Below are 17,335 nucleotides of genomic sequence, written 5' to 3' on the forward strand. Positions count from 1 at the left end.
ATTCTTCAAAAGTAAAAAGCATCGGTCGCACGAACGCCACCCGGAGGTGAGCTCAAGCTTCCACTATTGCCCCACATATTTTGGCCACCTCGATTGTGTCCAGCTGTACAAGCTGCAGCCCATTGTTCAGCCGCATTAGCCTCGTTGTCATCCCAATACTTGATAATTTGAAGACAAAAGAAAATAGATTTATACAATAACGGTGACATTATTCGGGCAGATAGTGAAGTCATGTGGTACTAGTATTATCTTAAAGTTAGGGTGCATTTTTTATATTCCATTGCCCACAGACTGTGGGCCACAGTCACCGATTAACCCTAACAAGGAACATGCTTTTTTGCTATCGGAAGGCAGAGAAGGAACGAAAAAGGTGCCCATATAAATGACTTTAGGGTGATTGCGCAATGCCATCACGTGGAATGCATGCATGCGCAGTGGTTTTCCTTGTATATAAGATTTTGTAAGATTTTTACGTGTTAGGGTTAAATATGCTCTATCTACTTCAGGGCAACATCCGGGGAACCATACAATTTTCAATAATGTAATATGGCAGAATCGGGGCCTTAAGGGAATGGGTATGAACGTTTGGGCGTATTTATTGTGGGACATTAGAGCACATCAGTCATATCGAATTGCATTCTGAATACGAAGAATGTCCTTCTGATATCAAATAATTTTGATTTTTTGAAATTTGCAATGTAATACACATTTTATGGCAAATCATTAAAAATTGATATTTTTGATATTTAACAGTACTCGAAGTAAACTTTATAAATCTGATTATTTATATTTGAAGTGTATGTAGGTGGGATGAAATGCCGACGATCAATTGAAAATTTTGACCTTTCGTATTGAAGATATGGATTTTTTCCCCAAAATACCAACAAAAAAATAGGTCTTTTGGGGGAAAAATCCATATCTTCAATATGAAAGGTCAAAATTTTCAATTGATCGTCGGCTTTTCCTCCCAGCTACATACACTTTAACAATATATCATTAAATTTATAAAAATTTACTTCGAGGACTCTTATATCTCAAAAATGTGAAAAATATCAAATTTTATTAATTTGTCATAAAATTTGTATTATATCGTGAATTTCATAAAATGAAAATTATTTGATATCAGAAAGACATTCTTCGTATTCAGAATGCAATTCGATATGTCTGATGTGCTCTCATGTCCCACAAAAAATACTGTCGAAAACGCCATAAACGCTCATTCCAGATCCCTTAAGGCGAGTGTGATGGCAAGAATCAACGAGTGTGATTGTAGTTATGCTTAATCAAAATAGGGAATTGAGACAAGGTACACGCATAAAAAATAATTACAACTTTTATGGCAACAAGTTCAACGTTTCCACTATCATGACTATGTCTCTTACTCGGCTGTTTGAATATATGTATAGTAGACTCGGCTCAAAACCCACAAACTGAACTGAAAAACGACATGGCATATTAAATTTGCTGTAGATTATTAAATATCGCCCAATCACACCGAATAAAATTCCTTATACAGCCGACGCATCACTAATTTTACGCCAAGATGTATTTATATATTTAAAAAAAAACTAATGTATAATAATTTTGGTGACACAGCCTGCATAAGGCCCTACACATAATAGTATGTGTAATTGATCGCTTACAGCATCAGCGATGTTAGAGAACCCGGATTGAACGATTCGAGGTAAAAAAAAAGTGAATAAACAAACAAGAAAAGTTGAACTAAACAAAGTAAAGTAAATATTTACCATGTACTTCATATCTTGTGCTGGTGGTGAAACCTGGCCCCTTAACTCGTTATGTCTGTTTAAAATAGCATCCTTCTCAGCCTGGGTGAAATGCACTATCGTACCAGTTGTCTGTCTTTTCACGTCTTCGCCGTCACCTATCATTTACACACATTCAATATAAACACAACACATTAAAGTCATAATGTACGATCTTATAATATGAATTTGGTTAATTTTTTCAAACCTGATTTTTTTGCATATTTGTAATGTTTACACATGTCACAACTTGCACCTAAATGGAATCAGCCAAATTTGTTGTGTTTGTAGGTAAACAGAGCAAAGTTCGACATAAAGTCATAATTCAAGAAATTATGACTTTATGTCCGCCCATATAACTGCATGTTAAACGGCCAAAATAACAAGCAGTGTTTCTTTCACGTTACCTCGTTATTTCAGCTCAAAATGGACAGAAACCATTCCCGATCATTATTACTAGTATATTTATTTCAGCATTTTGAGTATATAATGACAAATTTAAAATTGGAAGGAAATCGTACATTAAGCCTTTAAGAAAGTCTTCACTTGTATAACCCGCAAGTCTAAACCTGTGCATGTTATTACAAATTGATTGATATGGTCATGTGCAGAAAGGAGAGATAGAGGAGGGGGAGATGGAAAGAGGCGGGAGGGATGGGCGAATTAGTGATAGAGGAGGAGAGCGATAACGAGGGAGCGAGATATTAGAATGTTTTTTATTAGTTGAGTTGCCCCTTACTTTAGTATACCTATATTGTTTTTTATTGTGGTGTATAATTTACTGTAGTAAACATACCTAATACATCAGGTACTACATTTTTGACACCCCATTTCTGTTCAAACTCCTGAAAATGAAAAAGAAAGTGAGAAAAAACATACCATTCATTGGCAGATATTTAAAAAAATGTCAGAGAAAAAAACCGGTCATACCTGCCTGTACGGGGACTTGAACCCCAAACATTCCGCTTGCCGTTGTAAAATTGAATCATAATTTATTTGATACTAAATGTAATAAAAAATCTGGTAAATCTGATGTTTGATTACATATTGGGTGTCAAATCGACCCTATTATATTTCTCTATCTGCACAAACAAAATATTTCAAGTTTCCAGTTATTTGAAAATTTTAAAAATTTTGAACCTTTGCCAAAACACAGCATTTTCCAGATTTGGTCCATCAAAATACCCTTTACAACTTATTATGGCATACATTCAGTTGGACGCAACACCTACGATAAGATTTGCGTGATGCGAATTAGAGTAGGGGCACCATATTATTGACCGTCCACGGAGTAACAAAAAAAAGGGATAATTTTTGCTTTTTATACGTTGAACAAAGTATAAAGTGAGATTTTAACTCAATTTACCTAAATCTCTACGACGCAAGATGCCAAATAAACCATTTTTGCGTCAAACCTATTCAAAGACAATGCAGTTTAAGCAATTGTAGAAATTGTGAGTCAAAGTTGGATTGCGTTTTATTGGGACACCCTGTCTGTCAAGTTTTGTGTTCAATAAACATTACTTTACATAGCTGCAAGATGTTTTAAAATCTAAAAATATTTACTGGAGTTATAACCAAGTAAGTAAAAGTATGTAGAACACTCTGGAGTGTTACTGGCGTACCATCTCCTTGGTAGTAACTTGAGTTGACGGCCCTGATGACTGGGGACAAACGTGTCCCCCTTTAAAACAACAGAAAGTAAACAAGCAAACAAAAAACAAAATAATTACCTCATTTTCTATGGAGTTAGAATGTGAGAACAGAATGGCTGCGGAAGTCAAAGCCACGAGAAAGAAACCGATTGCTGTCATGATTTGGGTTCTCGGTGCAAGCGGGTGTAACGATGTCAACGTGGTTCTAATAGAGAATGATGAGGCTTATAGACGGTGGAGTGGATATATAGATAACATGTAGCGTATATCTCTTTTTTCTTCGTTGTAATTATTGTGCAGCTGGTTGTTTATTATTATTCAAACGCTAATGGAATTTTAATCCATCCCAGAATTTTTGAATAAAATTGTTTCTGTTTTGATCTGGTTGCGCACATGAAACGGATATCTTAGACTGGATCTATTTAATCTTTTGTAATAAAATTTGTATGCAACATTGCCGAATGTTTCAATTTGCAGATATCTTATATGCACCTTTGCGTCACTAAAGTTGCGGAATTTACATAAATCTCATCCCATTTTGAGTCTTTTACATTATACTGCACGAATTTTATGAAATAATTGTAGTCACCTGTGTGTATTTTATGCAACTTTGCAGTGTTTGTATGCGTAGTACACTTTCATCGAGCTGCAGCTAGGTTAAAAAAGGATGATTCAATTAAATGAATTGATATTTTCAACCTACCCTTTGAAATAAATGCAATCAACATTTTCTTTTCTGTTTAATATTTTACAGAGATTATAATCTTATGAATTTATAGGCGCCTGTGTGCATTTTATGCAGCGTTGCACAGTTCTGATGCATATTTGCATTAACATTATAATTCCGTTAAACTTGACATCATCGAGCTGCAACTAGAAACTAGGTTAAAAAATAGCAACAAAAATCGAGTTATTATGCACTTTCAAAGTATGTATTCTGTGTAGCTATTTAGTTATGGCAGAAAAAAGTCACATTACAAAATAAATGGTGGTCTAACGAGCCGTTTAGTTTAAGATGTTTATTACATGCAATAATAGTGAGACAAATAGCAATAAGTTGTGCTGGAGATTATGTTACAACAACATTTGGAAAAGTGATATTAAATGTATTATTAAATTTTTGAAAGTTAATATATATTATATACTAGTATTGATATGTTCTGCATAATGTTCTAATAGTGTTCTACACTTGTTGGGTTAGAACTTACCGGTGTTCACTCTTCTTTCTGGATATTTTCAGAAAGTGTTCCCAAAATAGCCATCATAGGTCAACGTGTTCTGGATGTGTTCTAGTGACCTGATAATAACCCGGACTTGGAACACATCTAGAACACATTCTAAAACTTAGGGGCTGTGCAATAAAAAAAATATTTGCCCCCCCCCCCCATCCCCCTGTGTCATATGTTTGTAACGTTCTTGACAGATGACATTCTAACTTGAGTCAACTTTAGAAACAAAATAATAAGTTTTTTGTAAAACATACCAGTAAAAGTAATAGTCATCTATATGTAAATGCCATTCTAACTGAATTAGTCAAATATAAAAACAAGGCACTTTCTGGTAAAACCAGGGATCGTGTATGGTCCCTGGTAAAACATACCAGTACAAAAAGTTTTACTTGAGTTTTACTTTTTGGTAAAACCAGGGACCGTGTATGGTCCCTGGTAAAACATACCAGTACAAAAAGTTTGACAATAAGTTTTTTATTCAATATCAGAGGATGCTTACATACATTCCCATAACCCAGGGTATGCCTGCCTTTTGTACACATGTGGCACAGTTGACCTGCATCCAGACGTACCTGCCTGTGCGGGGACTTGAACCCCGAACCTCTTTCTTGCGGGGCGAGCGCTCTAACCATTGAGCTACACAGACTGTTCCTGATAAACATGATTCAAGTCTAGTACATGTGAATATGAGCAGTCAGGGTAAACAGAACAAACAACACAAATTACATACCAGTGTACGAGATCAATTAATGATGTTTACCCGGCAGCCTAAAATAATCATATAAACAAGGATAATGGCTTACGCATCATGCACTGGAACATAGAAACATTCAAACATTTCAAACTAGCGCACGAGATTAACTTAATAATGCTTAATCGTTATTCTTAATAATATCAATATACAGGGGAAAGAAGAATTACGTTAAGATATTTAATCCCTGTCTTTAGTTCTTCTTCTGTTCCGTGGTATATGATGAGACAGCCACCAAAATATCTCCAATAGTGGAAAATGTTATTAGTTGCATTAAGGGTAGACGAGCTTTTTTTTTTTGCCCCCCCCCTCACCACCAAGAAAGCTGGCTACGCCCCTGTTATAGGGTCACCACTTTGGGGTTAGTTGCCAGCTTATACGCAAAACTAAAATAAGCATTACATTTTTCATTTATAGATCCTATCTGTGATATCCAGTTCATGCACAACTAGGTCATGTCGAAAATGATTTTAAAAACATGGAATGGATTATAATTCCATTAACTTTCTGAATTATAAACCACCACCTGCACAATAATTACAACGAAGAAAAGAGAGAAATGTACAATTTGCTGTCTATAAATCCATCACCCATTTATTAGCTTCATCATTCTCTATTGGAACCATTTTGGCATCGTTTCGTGAGCTGTGCAACAAGGATCCAAATCATGGCAGCAATCGTTCTGTTTCTCTTGGCTTTGACTTCTTTGACTTCCGCAGCCGTTCCACAGTCTGAGGTAATTACTTTGGTTTTTTGTTTGTTCGACTTGTTTTCTGTTATTATTCAAAGCTCAAGTCACTAAACGGTTCCATACAAGCAAGTCCACCGGGGCAAGTCCCCCAAGACATTTTGGTATAATCCAAAAACGGCATGATCTTGTAAGTTTGGAACATAGACTGATTAGTTATGCATCAAATGGGCGGGTTTTTGTTGCTACTTTTTGTTATCTTATGACATTTCCGGCCAAAAAAAAGTTGCATTTTTCTACATAGGCTTTTTATGCTTCAATATTTTAAGTGAGTAATTTAATCAAAAAGAAGCATCTTTCATTTAAATAAATTTAAGCTTTTTTCTGATTTAGGTGTCACACAGTTGCAGTTTTTATGGTTCAGTGAAAAATTAAAATGAATGCTGCAGCTTATTAATGCCTTTCAACAATGTATAGGCCTTCCGTCATGTGAGATGACTTCCAAGCATTGTTCTTTTCTGCTGTAGATCAAGCTGGTTCCCCGCATGCTGCAGGATTTGCTGCAAAGTCCTTTAAGGTGGTGTTGTCCCTCACTTGTCCGCTTGTAACAAGTTGAGTCTTGATAACGGCCATCCATATAAATGATTTTGAACCATTCAAGAAATGACCAATGGAATAAGGGTATTGGGATCCAGCATAAAAGATTTTTAATCAATGAACAAAAGATTTATCAATATCATTGAAGTTACAGTTGTTCTTCCTAATAAATTTAATTACAATGAAAAAAATTCTTAAATTTACGCTTGTTAATGCATACAAAAAAGCCAATTTAGAAAAGTGCAACTTTTGTTTATGTATAACATTTCATAAATAGCTATATTTCTCACTGAACCATAAAACATGTTTGAAATGTATAAAAATTAATTCATGAACATCTTAACTTAAGTTATTTAGATAAAAGTAAAAAAATATAGACATATTCCATTTTGATTAATTTGCTTTAAAGGTCCGTAACCCGATCGACATCATCATCCCCGATTTTTTTCATTGTTGATGAGGTTTTGGTATCACATAATAGATACTATTTTTCTCATTACTATCCTGAAATTTGACGCTCCAAGTCGATGTATTTCCGGAGAAATCATGAATCACAGCGGTTTTTACAGGTATACCAGTTTGTAAACAATAAAAATTACTTCGAATCATGGGAAGAGAAAAAAGCGAACTACGCTAAGTGCTGAGGAGACGGTCCGCCGTATATAAGTAAAACAAATCCTTGATTGTTTCAGTTGGTGAAATAGCTCAATTGGCTAGCGCGCCGTTCTTTTACCCTAGAGGTACCCGGTTCAAAACCCGGTATCGGAAGGTTTTTTCCTCTCGATTTTTAACCCAAACTTGTTTATATTCATTTGAAATGTACATATTGCAAGGGGAAATATATTTTGTTTCCTTTTTTTTCTGAAACGGTACGAAAAAACAAAAAAAACAAAAAACAAACAAATATTTTCCGTTCAATACGGGCCGGGCATTGCAGCATGTCAGCATTCGTCATACGAACGGGAATTGTTGTTGTTGCATGCCTACCCAGAATGCAATTCACGTATACAAGGTATTGGATTGCAAATTTGGCTATTTATTCACATTTACGCTGAAAATGCTCTCGTTTTTTCACAAAGCAGCATAAAGGGGGTGATATTTTATATTATTATGTAATTTTAAAGACAATCCATATCCAAAACCAATAGGGTTACCCCCTTTAAGTGAAAGAGGTCCGAAACCAAAAGTGATGCATAAAAAGCCTATATAAAAGTTTATAATTTTATAAATGGCTGTATTTCTCAGTGAAGATAATAAAAAGATACAACAAAACCCCGTTCACTTGTTAACTTGAGAATTGATCAAGTCGTTTTTGGATTATACCAAAATGTATTAGGGGGGGGGGCTTACTTTTTTGGAACCGTTTATTATAGATACATAGTAACTGTAACAATATTCCAGTATGCCCAGAATGTCCATAAAGTAATTTTACCCATACTTTTGGTTATGACGCTAGGAAATTTTTTTTGGATTTCATAAATTTTCTGAGCTATGTAGATTAAATTTTATTACGTGGTACAACATTTTTTATTGAACATTGAATACAAGGTGCCCCAACAAAACGCAACCCAACTTTTACCCCTTTTTCATGAGTTTATTTATAATCAATGGCCACATTTTGTACAATTCTTCAAAGGTATTGTCTCTGAGAATGTTTGCCTCAAAAATGGTGTAGTTGGCATTTTGCGTCTTTGGGATGTGACAATTTAAGTAAAATGAGTCAAAATCAAACTTGCCCACAACATTGACATCCTGCCCTGGAGTATGCATGCAATACATTGTTTTAATGATTGAATCATTTCGTTCTGCACACGAGAAGTCACCATAAGTCACCAAAAGTGTAGAAACAATCAGAAAGCTACAAGAAAAATTATATTTCCGCAACACGGTATTCTCAAGTAACCAGTATTATTGGGTTTGTTTTTTCTGTGCTAGTCAACAAAATTGACCAAATTATGCCCGCGTAAAATTAACAAAAGACGGCGTCAGTCACGCTATACGCCAAGTGCAGTTCGCATCCAGCTATAATGCTATTTCTTGTGGGACCTGAGGACACATCAGATACACCAAATTTTACATACGAGGCCGGGATAGGAGGAATGTCCTTCAGGGCTGCGTTTCATAAAACTTTAGATTTAAACTTAAGTTTAATTCTTTATGAAACGCCGCCCTGATATCAAATAATTTTGATTTATTGAAATTTACGATATAATACAAATTTATTTTAACATTTTTGACATTTAACGGTCCTCGAAGTAAATTCTATAAACGTAATGATATATACTGAAAGTGTACGTAGTAGTCCGTCAAATGAAAATTTTGACATTTCGTATTTAAGATATACATGTATAATCTTCAATATGAAAGGTCAAATTTTCAATTTTTAAAAATTTGCCATAACATTTCGCAAATTAAAAAAAAGCAACCAGGAGGACATTCCTCGTATTCAGAATGCAATTTCATGTGTCAGATGTGCTCCCAGGTGCCGAAAATTCTGTGCAAAGTAAATAAACAGAATATTTAGTTTGTGCAGATAAACAAATATAATAGAAATAATTTGACACCCAATATCAAGACCTGAGTACAAGAAGACCGTAAGTCCACTTTGCCCTCAACATGTATACACTAAAGTTACGTATACATGTAGTTTCTTAGGGCGAATTTCTCGATAGGAGTCTTAGTAAGCCTTAGGCTTAGGATGCCTTGAGGCTACTAAGCCTAGCCCGCTCTCGAAGCCCGAGTCTTAACTGTAGCTGGATTTTATGATGTTTAATACATGTCCAGGGTGAAACATCATGAAAGGTTGTGAAAGATTTGTTTTGCCCCTTAACATGTATATAACATTACCAAACCATACGAAACTATACGCAACTTTAGTGTATACGTGTTGAGGGGCTAAGTAGACTTACGGTCTTCTTGCGCTTAGGTCTTCATATGTAATAATTTGCCACAACGAAGTGAAATTAGTGAGACTACTAATCTGCTATTCAGCAACATGCATAAAGAACAAAATATTAAATATTTGTGTAAAAGGGAAAAAGGGAAGCATATTGCAAACAACAGATTCGCCAGATTTTCCTAACATTTTGTATTCAATAAATTAAACATAATTCAGCTTTAAAGTAATGAATACAATTGAATAATCCATCACTTTTTACGCGAATTATGACAAATGAAACGGGTAAATAACTTTTTAGACACTCTCTCTATCTTTGTTTTCTCTTTTTTTTTTTTTAATTTGCAGGAGTTTGAACAGAAGTGGGATGTCAAAAGTGTAGTACCAGATGTATTAGGTATGTTACTAGTAATTCTAATATATAAACAATAGAGGCATAATAAAGGAGCAACTTAGCTAATAAAACCACTGAAACATCTCCCCTCTCTCTCTCCTCTCTCTCTCTCTCTCTCTCCCTCTCTCTCTCTCTCTCTCTCTCTCTCTCTCTCTCTCTCTCTCCTTCTCTCTCTCTCTCTCTCTCTCTCACGCTCTCTCTCCCCCCTCTCTCTCTCTCTCTCTCCTTGCCTCTGTCTCTGAGACTCCGATTGGTCAAAGTATTGTTGTTGCCATTTTAAACACGAAAATAAATTCATGAATTATTATTTAGTAACATAACATTATGCAGTCATGTCTACAGCAGAATTCACCACGACCTTTGCAGGACTTAAACCCCAAGATAAACCTCATTGAAAACAGCTCAACTATGTTAAATCAAGGATGGGTCTCATAGCCCTGGTTAAATTCATAAACATATGTTTCTGATTTACATGTACGATATTCAATGTGCTGTGATGAAATAGGTATTATAATTTCAGTTGGATGCACCATTACAAAGCAAACGCACAGTTAACAATACTGAGCGTGGCCTTTGTTTCCGAAACGAGAACAATAGTCTGCGTATTGTTCTCCAGTCATGTGGATGGTACAATTCATGTCAAACTTGTCAGTCATTGTGATCGTATCACACAAGTAAATGAGAAACATGTATTTTAGACTTAACACGGTTTGGAAAAAGTTTTTCCATTTTTTAGCTCCCTATCAGGCAGTCAGAACTCCATATTTGGGAGGGCTCTACAACAATCTTCCCAAAATCGCATTTTAATCATTTTTAGATGAGCATAGAGGGAAAGAATTGAAGTTTATTTACAGCTTCTATGGCAAAAATTGATCAAACCGATCACACGATGGTGCTCGTTCGAAGTTGGAGCTATCGCGAGTCAGCTGTTGAGCACAATTTGCCATTGAAATTACATGTCCGACTGTTATGACATTTTGGAAGACTCTCTTCGGGAAAACAGCTCGACAACAGCTTTTCCGTGACATTTTTTACTTCAAATTGTAGTATGTTAAGGATGAACATTATAATTCACATGTGAGCTTCTATGGCTATTATTGGGTGAAGGGTTTTCCCACCAGCCCACCAACTAGTCCATTGCCTATGCCTACAGTACTGTTAGTGAGCTAGAGGTCAATCATCAATTGGAGCGCTGTGTGTGCACTGAATAGGAAAAACGGACAGTAACTGCATAATGAAGGGCTGTGCAATAATTAAGAACCCTGGTGGGAGGGTAATATTGGGGGGGGGGCAAAAAATTTTTTGAAAGGGGGCCAAGCAATTTTTGGTACGCATTCATGGGGCGTCTTTTAAATAAAACGCTCTAAAACGGCCTAAAACAGTACGGAAACGCTAAAATATGCACATTTTGCTAGACCATTTAAGGGATGGGGTATGAACGTTTGGACAGTATTTATTGTGGGACATTAGAGCACATCAGACATATCGAATTGCATTCTGAATACGAAGAATGTCCTTCTGATAGCAAATAATTTTGATTTTTTGAAATTCGCAATGTAATACACATTTTATGGCAAATGATTAAAAATGGATATTTTTGATATTTAACAGTACTTACTGTAGAAGTAAACTTTATAAATCTGATGAATTATACTTAAAGTGTAGCGGCGAATACATGCTACTTGGGCATAACCAACGCACCTTTCTAATGAATGGAGTGCATATGCACCGTGAGCAAGTAAAGTCATGTTTACACGGTCGGACATAATTGGTAAGCGACTTATAACCGGTTACAGTGACTTATTACCGGTAATAAGTGATTTAAGTCCGACCGTGTGATTACGACTTAACTTCTTTTCATGTGCTTTTCATGATGAATCAGATTAAGATTACATAACACGTTTGTGCAACCTCCGTTTTATTACTTCTATGATCAACCAAACAAAAGTTAACAATGCGAGTTATTATGTCGTAATTTATTGTCTACTATTATTTTAATGTTTATGTCACTATAGTTGTGTTCACACGGTCGGAATAATTACCGGTAATAAGAGACTTAAAAGTCACTTATCACCAGTAATAAGTCACTATTACCGGTTATAAGTCGTTTATTACCGGTAATAACTCACTTATGTCCGACCGTGTGAACACGGCTTATAATAAATTATAGTATAAAGATTATAACATTATGTACCCATGTGTTTTCTGTACCTATTTTGATTGTGTGTGAATGATAGATATTACAAATGGTGACGCCGAAGTCGTGAAAAGACAGACTACTGGTAAGATAGTGACTTTAAGCAAGGCTGAGAAGGATGCCATATTAAACAGACATAATGAGTTAAGGGGTCAGGTGTCCCCATCAGCAGAAGATATGGAGTACATGGTAAATGGTTTGTACTTTGTTTAGTCTATCCTTTCTAGTGTGTTTATTCGTTGGTCTAAACGAATTATTAAAGGCTTAATGTACGATTTCCTTCAAATTTTAAATTTGTCATTTGTCACTTTGTCAAAATGTTGAAATAATACTAGTAATAATGATCGGGAATGGTTTCTGTCCATTTTGAGCTGAAATAACGAGGTAACGTGAAAGAAACACTGCTTGTTATTTTGGCCGTTTAACACGCAGTTCTATGGGCGGACATAAAGTCATAATTTCTTGAATTATGACTTTATGTCGAACTTTGCTCTGTTTACCTACTGATTCCATTTAGGTGCAAGTTGTGACATGTGTAAACATTACAAATATGCCAAAAAAATCAGGTTTGAAAAAAATTAACCAAATTCATATTATAAGATCGTACATTATGACTTTAAACTAAATAACATCCCTGATGTTGTAAGCGAACAAAGAAAATAATAATCTACACTGACCCATACAGATCATAGATCATAGTTCATAGTTATTTTATTTCCATGATTAAAAAACAAACAGAATAGAAAATAGCAACATACAATTAGATGGAAGAGGTACAACGAAAGGCAATAAGCCTGCAAAATGTTGACCCCTCATACAAAACTGAGAAAATACTACCTTACAAAAATACTACCAAAAAAACAAAGCCAAATATATATACTAAAACATGTACCAAACAAGCACAATAAACTTACAATACAATAGCAATTTGAATGAACACGGTTATAGTTTATAATATTTTCATATTTAGTGACTGCAAAAAATAAGCACTGTCCAGATGTCTTTCTTTTAAAATGACTTATTAAATCAGAACACTGTGAAAGTGTCAAATGAACACCAAACAGAGGCAAATTAGCAGTTAACACCAATGAGTGTAAACATTAAAAATATTAAGTTAACTCCAGCAGAAATCACTGTATTATCAACACCCGTGGGTGTGGGCCTCCTGGAGCACTTTCTTGGTGTTTGACACCACGGAGTTTTTAGAATGTAGCTGTCCCAATAAAGTTCACCATGGATAAAAAATCGTTTATCTTCGTTTTAAATTATCTAGTATTGGGATGACAATGAGGCTAATGCGGCTGAACAATGGGCTGCAGCTTGTACAAAGGGACACGATCGAGGCGGCCAAAATCTATATGGTGCCGGTGGCAGTTTACAGTTACCTCAGGCTGGTGTTGATGCGACCAATAGTTGGTATGATGAATACAAGAACTATAATTACGACGCAAATAGTTGCTCGGGCGTTTGTGGTCATTACACCCAAGTAAGTCAATAATACTATAGTTCTAGTACGTAAAATGATATTTTATTATTATTTATTGTTATTCACGGTTTATTCAAACACACTAAAAAAAACACATCTAAAAGCTAATTTACTGTGCAGCCCACAGATATAAAAAATACAACCAAAAGTGCTTCAATTACAGAGAAGAGGAAGTGTTCCTCTCTATCGTTAAATAGGAAGAAACATAGCCCGCTAAATCGTTAAAAGTTAGGCGGGTAACGCAAAGGGGAAGCTATTGTTTCTCCCTATAGTCAATTTCCCCTCATAGCCTTGTTTTTAAAGGTCAAGGAGTCGAACCTGCATTTTTTACATGACGGAGTGCCCATCTTTCTTTCGTTAACGATTAGGGCAAACGTCACCGTGAAATGTTGTGGGGCATCGCCCAGCATTTAAGAATGGCCGTACCCATTTGTGCAACTGGGTGGAGAGGAGTAATCGAGATAAAGTGCCTTACTCAAGGGCACAGCACGATGACGTCGCCGGAGCTCGAACCCACGACCTTTCCATTATGCAAAAAAAAAATAGTTTCGACTCATGTCCCCCGCGCGCATTAGATTTATGTTGCACGTTTTCACGGGTAAAATAATAGAGGGCTGTAATTTATATATTTTAAACCACCAGCGCTAAACTGAATATATTACACAAGTTTATGCATATTGTACTTAAATATATTTGAATAATTTACTTTTTTACTTTTTGTGTCCCTTAAAAGTAAGCCTACTTAATTGAATAATTAGGCACACTTGATTAAAACATTGGACGAGTCCTCTACCTATGTCCACCCCAACCAAAAAAAAAAAAAAACGCTCAACGGTCTATGCAAATTAACTACTAGACAAGATCCCCGGGATACTACCTGTCCAGGAGAGCTTCGCAGGAAATCGGCGGTACTCATTACAAGTCAAGAGGCTGGGAATGCAAAGCTTTACTGTGACTTGCCCATAATGGGGAGTACCAATGGACAATGCGTTACTGGGTTCGCTTTGCTTTTGCTTTTATTTGAAGATGGTTGGTGCTTTTAGCTGCTATGGCTATGTGCACCACCAGCTGTACAATTCTCTTGTGAACAATACCTTTGTTTTCACACAAAACCATGAGCACTTATATGCTTCACTGCACCTTGGTTATGCTATGCTGTTCGTGTTTCCAGACGAATGCGTGTGCGTTAATTCCTCTCGGATGCTTGTGCGTTAATTTCATTTATCTTTCCTTGAACTCAATTCAAAAACCAAACGGTGTCTTCTCAGAGCCACACCAGGCCGAATCAGCAGAAGAAGTGGCTAGACCGTGAACAAAACTATACATTGTCTCCGACTACGCTGAAATCTTCGCTTCCACACCTGTTCCCCATTGCCCAAGTTAGCGTTACCCATCCGACACCACGTGGAGGTTTGGGTTGCCCGCGAGCAATTACTATGTCAGCTCTGCGTGCCTTGCCGGACTACTGGGTTCTTCAAATGTCTGCTTATATACATTTGACTAAGTAATAAATGTCATGATATTAGAACAGATCGTAGTCCAAACGATGACAACTATGTGTAATTTGCATTATTCATGAAACATTTTAATAACAATAGTCACCCGGTGAATACACTCCAGCGAGATTAATGCAAGCGAATTAACTTCCAAACCCTTCAAATACAGATTGAGATCAATTCTGTGTTGATTTGATTAAATGACTTGTATTTGTCACTAGACTCGAACACAGGACACATGGGAAGAGTATTATACTGTTTCGAGGTGGGTCTATTTTGGGGGAAACCCTCATTTGAATTTGGATTTGGAAGATACCTTCTCTTAAATAACAGTATTGCGAACCACCAGCATACATAACTCGATGTAGAGAGTCTTTCCTATTCAGAGGAAATATTGCAATTACACACCTTATTGCCTTTTAACAATAACCATTGACACTAGCACATATCAAAGAAGATGTAAGAAAAGGATGGAGAACAGAATTATATCCTTGAGATAATCCCGTAGGTAATCCTGTTGCACCTATCATAGTCCTTTATTCTCAAGTGGTGGGTTAACCAACAGTTAACAATGAGAGGAAATTCCTGAACCTAGTTCAGTTGGGGATGATTTGAAGTGACCGCCAATTATGACCATTTGATATTTAATACCAGCAATGTGAAAAAAAAAAAGAAATAATGTAGTGCCAAAATAATGTACCCTTTTACGGAAGGAGCAAAGTTTAACAAGTTATAACTCCGCTTCTGAAGTACAAATGACAGCGGCGAATGTCAGGTTATTATAAAAAAGTCTTGAAAAAAAATTGCAGGCAGAGGTGGGAATCGATCTCGGTACCTCCCGGTTAAACAGCACTGTGCAAGACCACTAGACCAACTAAATATCTGTTGTGAGATGTGACATTAATCTTTGATATTGCTTAATGGAACAAATCAGTAATAAAAGAAATAGATTCTTATATAGCGGTCAAATTAGATAAAAGGGGAAATATTTGTCCCTGCTCGAAAGAAAATATAGGTTAGAAAATTATCAAATAAATTTAAATTACAAATTGAGATTTTATATTTCTTTCTTTCACGCGGCGACATTATCACAGACAAACACTGTATAAGCTAAAAACTCGACTCTCATCACTAGATGCTGTCATTTAGCTCAATGGTAGAGCATCAGACTGCTGATATCAATATGGTTGGTTCGAGTCCTCCTGCCAGCAATGGTTATATTTATGATTTTAATGCTACGCTAAAATTTGTTCAATTTTTTTCGTTTATTTATTTATTTATTTATTTATTTATTTATTTATTTATTTATTTATTTATTTATTTATTTTTGTTTATTTATGTAAATAATTTGATATATTTGAAAGAGGTATTTGAGCAATTTTATAATCCTATGGGGTCATTTTGAACCCATACCCTCCCAACTTGCCAAACGCACAACACCTATGAGTTTGCATCATACATGTCATCATTAGTCACGATTATGCACTTTCAGTTTCCCACGCGTTTGAACGGGAATTGGATTGCGTACTTTTCGATGTCTAGTGAGCAAATTTGTTCATTATTTTGAGAAAATGATGTCAAATTTTCTATTCTATATTGTTTGGTAATAATGTCTTTTGCCAATAGTATGTTTAAAGTTGTAATTTTGTGTTTTTGATCGCAAAGATCGGATATTTTCGTTCCCGATTCGAATTCTGAACCCTTCGCAAGGGTGCCGATTTCGGCAGAACTTTGACGATAATTTTGCCTTTTTGGACACTTAAATGCTTTCGATCCTTAATTTTGTTTCAACCGAGTCTTAAATTATCAAGCACAATACAGTTGGTACCACATTTATATACATTGATGAAATTTTAAAGATTTTTTTCAAGTTTCTAACCGGCGCAAATCGTTAAGTGTGTATTTCCCATTGACATCCAAAATGGCGTAAGCCAGTCCTCAATATACATAGGTACGGCGTATATAGGACTGGCAAGCGAGTCTATGTCATCATCATAAAAATTTAAAATTCAGGTCCCACAAAAATACAGTAATTGTGCAAAAGAGGACATAAATAATTTCTTTCTGCAACCATAATGGGCCGCAATATATCACTAACCGCATAGTCCGAGGCAAGGTTCATTATTGTCAGGGTTAGGGTCTTAAGGTTAGGGTCTTATGGTTAGGGTTAGGGGTTAGGG

General features: G+C 35.8%; 2 protein-coding genes and 1 non-coding gene across 3 annotated transcripts in view; 1 reads left to right on the plus strand and 2 right to left on the minus strand.

Annotated features, from left to right (window-relative positions):
• Position 1: 1 nt before the first annotated feature.
• On the minus strand, positions 2-3,743 carry LOC140162821 (peptidase inhibitor 15-like). Its single transcript, XM_072186124.1, has 4 exons — positions 3,500-3,743; positions 2,563-2,611; positions 1,749-1,885; positions 2-158 (listed from the first exon to the last, which is right to left on the minus strand). Exons 1-4 carry the CDS (start codon positions 3,578-3,580, stop codon positions 6-8), a joined length of 420 nt encoding a protein of 139 aa, XP_072042225.1. The 5' UTR covers positions 3,581-3,743; the 3' UTR covers positions 2-5.
• A 1,480-nt stretch (positions 3,744-5,223) lies between these two features.
• Trnaa-cgc (transfer RNA alanine (anticodon CGC)) lies at positions 5,224-5,296 on the minus strand. The gene has a single exon. It is a non-coding gene; the product is annotated as a tRNA-Ala (tRNA).
• Positions 5,297-5,994: 698 nt separating this feature from the next.
• The window catches only part of LOC140161840 (GLIPR1-like protein 1), a 157,314-nt gene continuing 145,973 nt past the window's right edge, over positions 5,995-17,335 (plus strand). Inside the window, exons 1-4 of the mRNA XM_072185135.1 lie at positions 5,995-6,137; positions 9,931-9,979; positions 12,214-12,362; positions 13,447-13,659. Coding sequence (XP_072041236.1) covers positions 6,069-6,137; positions 9,931-9,979; positions 12,214-12,362; positions 13,447-13,659 — 480 coding nt within the window. The 5' untranslated portion in view covers positions 5,995-6,068. The remainder of the gene's footprint in view (positions 6,138-9,930; positions 9,980-12,213; positions 12,363-13,446; positions 13,660-17,335) is intronic.

This window comes from Amphiura filiformis, chromosome 10 (genome assembly GCF_039555335.1).
Source record: "Amphiura filiformis chromosome 10, Afil_fr2py, whole genome shotgun sequence".
Taxonomy (NCBI): domain Eukaryota; kingdom Metazoa; phylum Echinodermata; class Ophiuroidea; order Amphilepidida; family Amphiuridae; genus Amphiura; species Amphiura filiformis.

What these genes read in the sequence shown, in the direction of transcription:
- LOC140162821 (XM_072186124.1), bottom strand. Translation starts at nt 3,580, where the DNA reads ATGACAGCAATCGGTTTCTTTCTCGTGGCTTTGACTTCCGCAGCCATT. An exon ending in CTAACTCCATAGAAAATGAG is followed by an intron (nt 2,612 to 3,499) that starts GTAATTATTTTG and finishes TTTCATTTTCAG; the next exon opens with GAGTTTGAACAGAAATGGGG. An exon ending in CACAAGATATGAAGTACATG is followed by an intron (nt 159 to 1,748) that starts GTAAATATTTAC and finishes CAAATTATCAAG; the next exon opens with TATTGGGATGACAACGAGGC.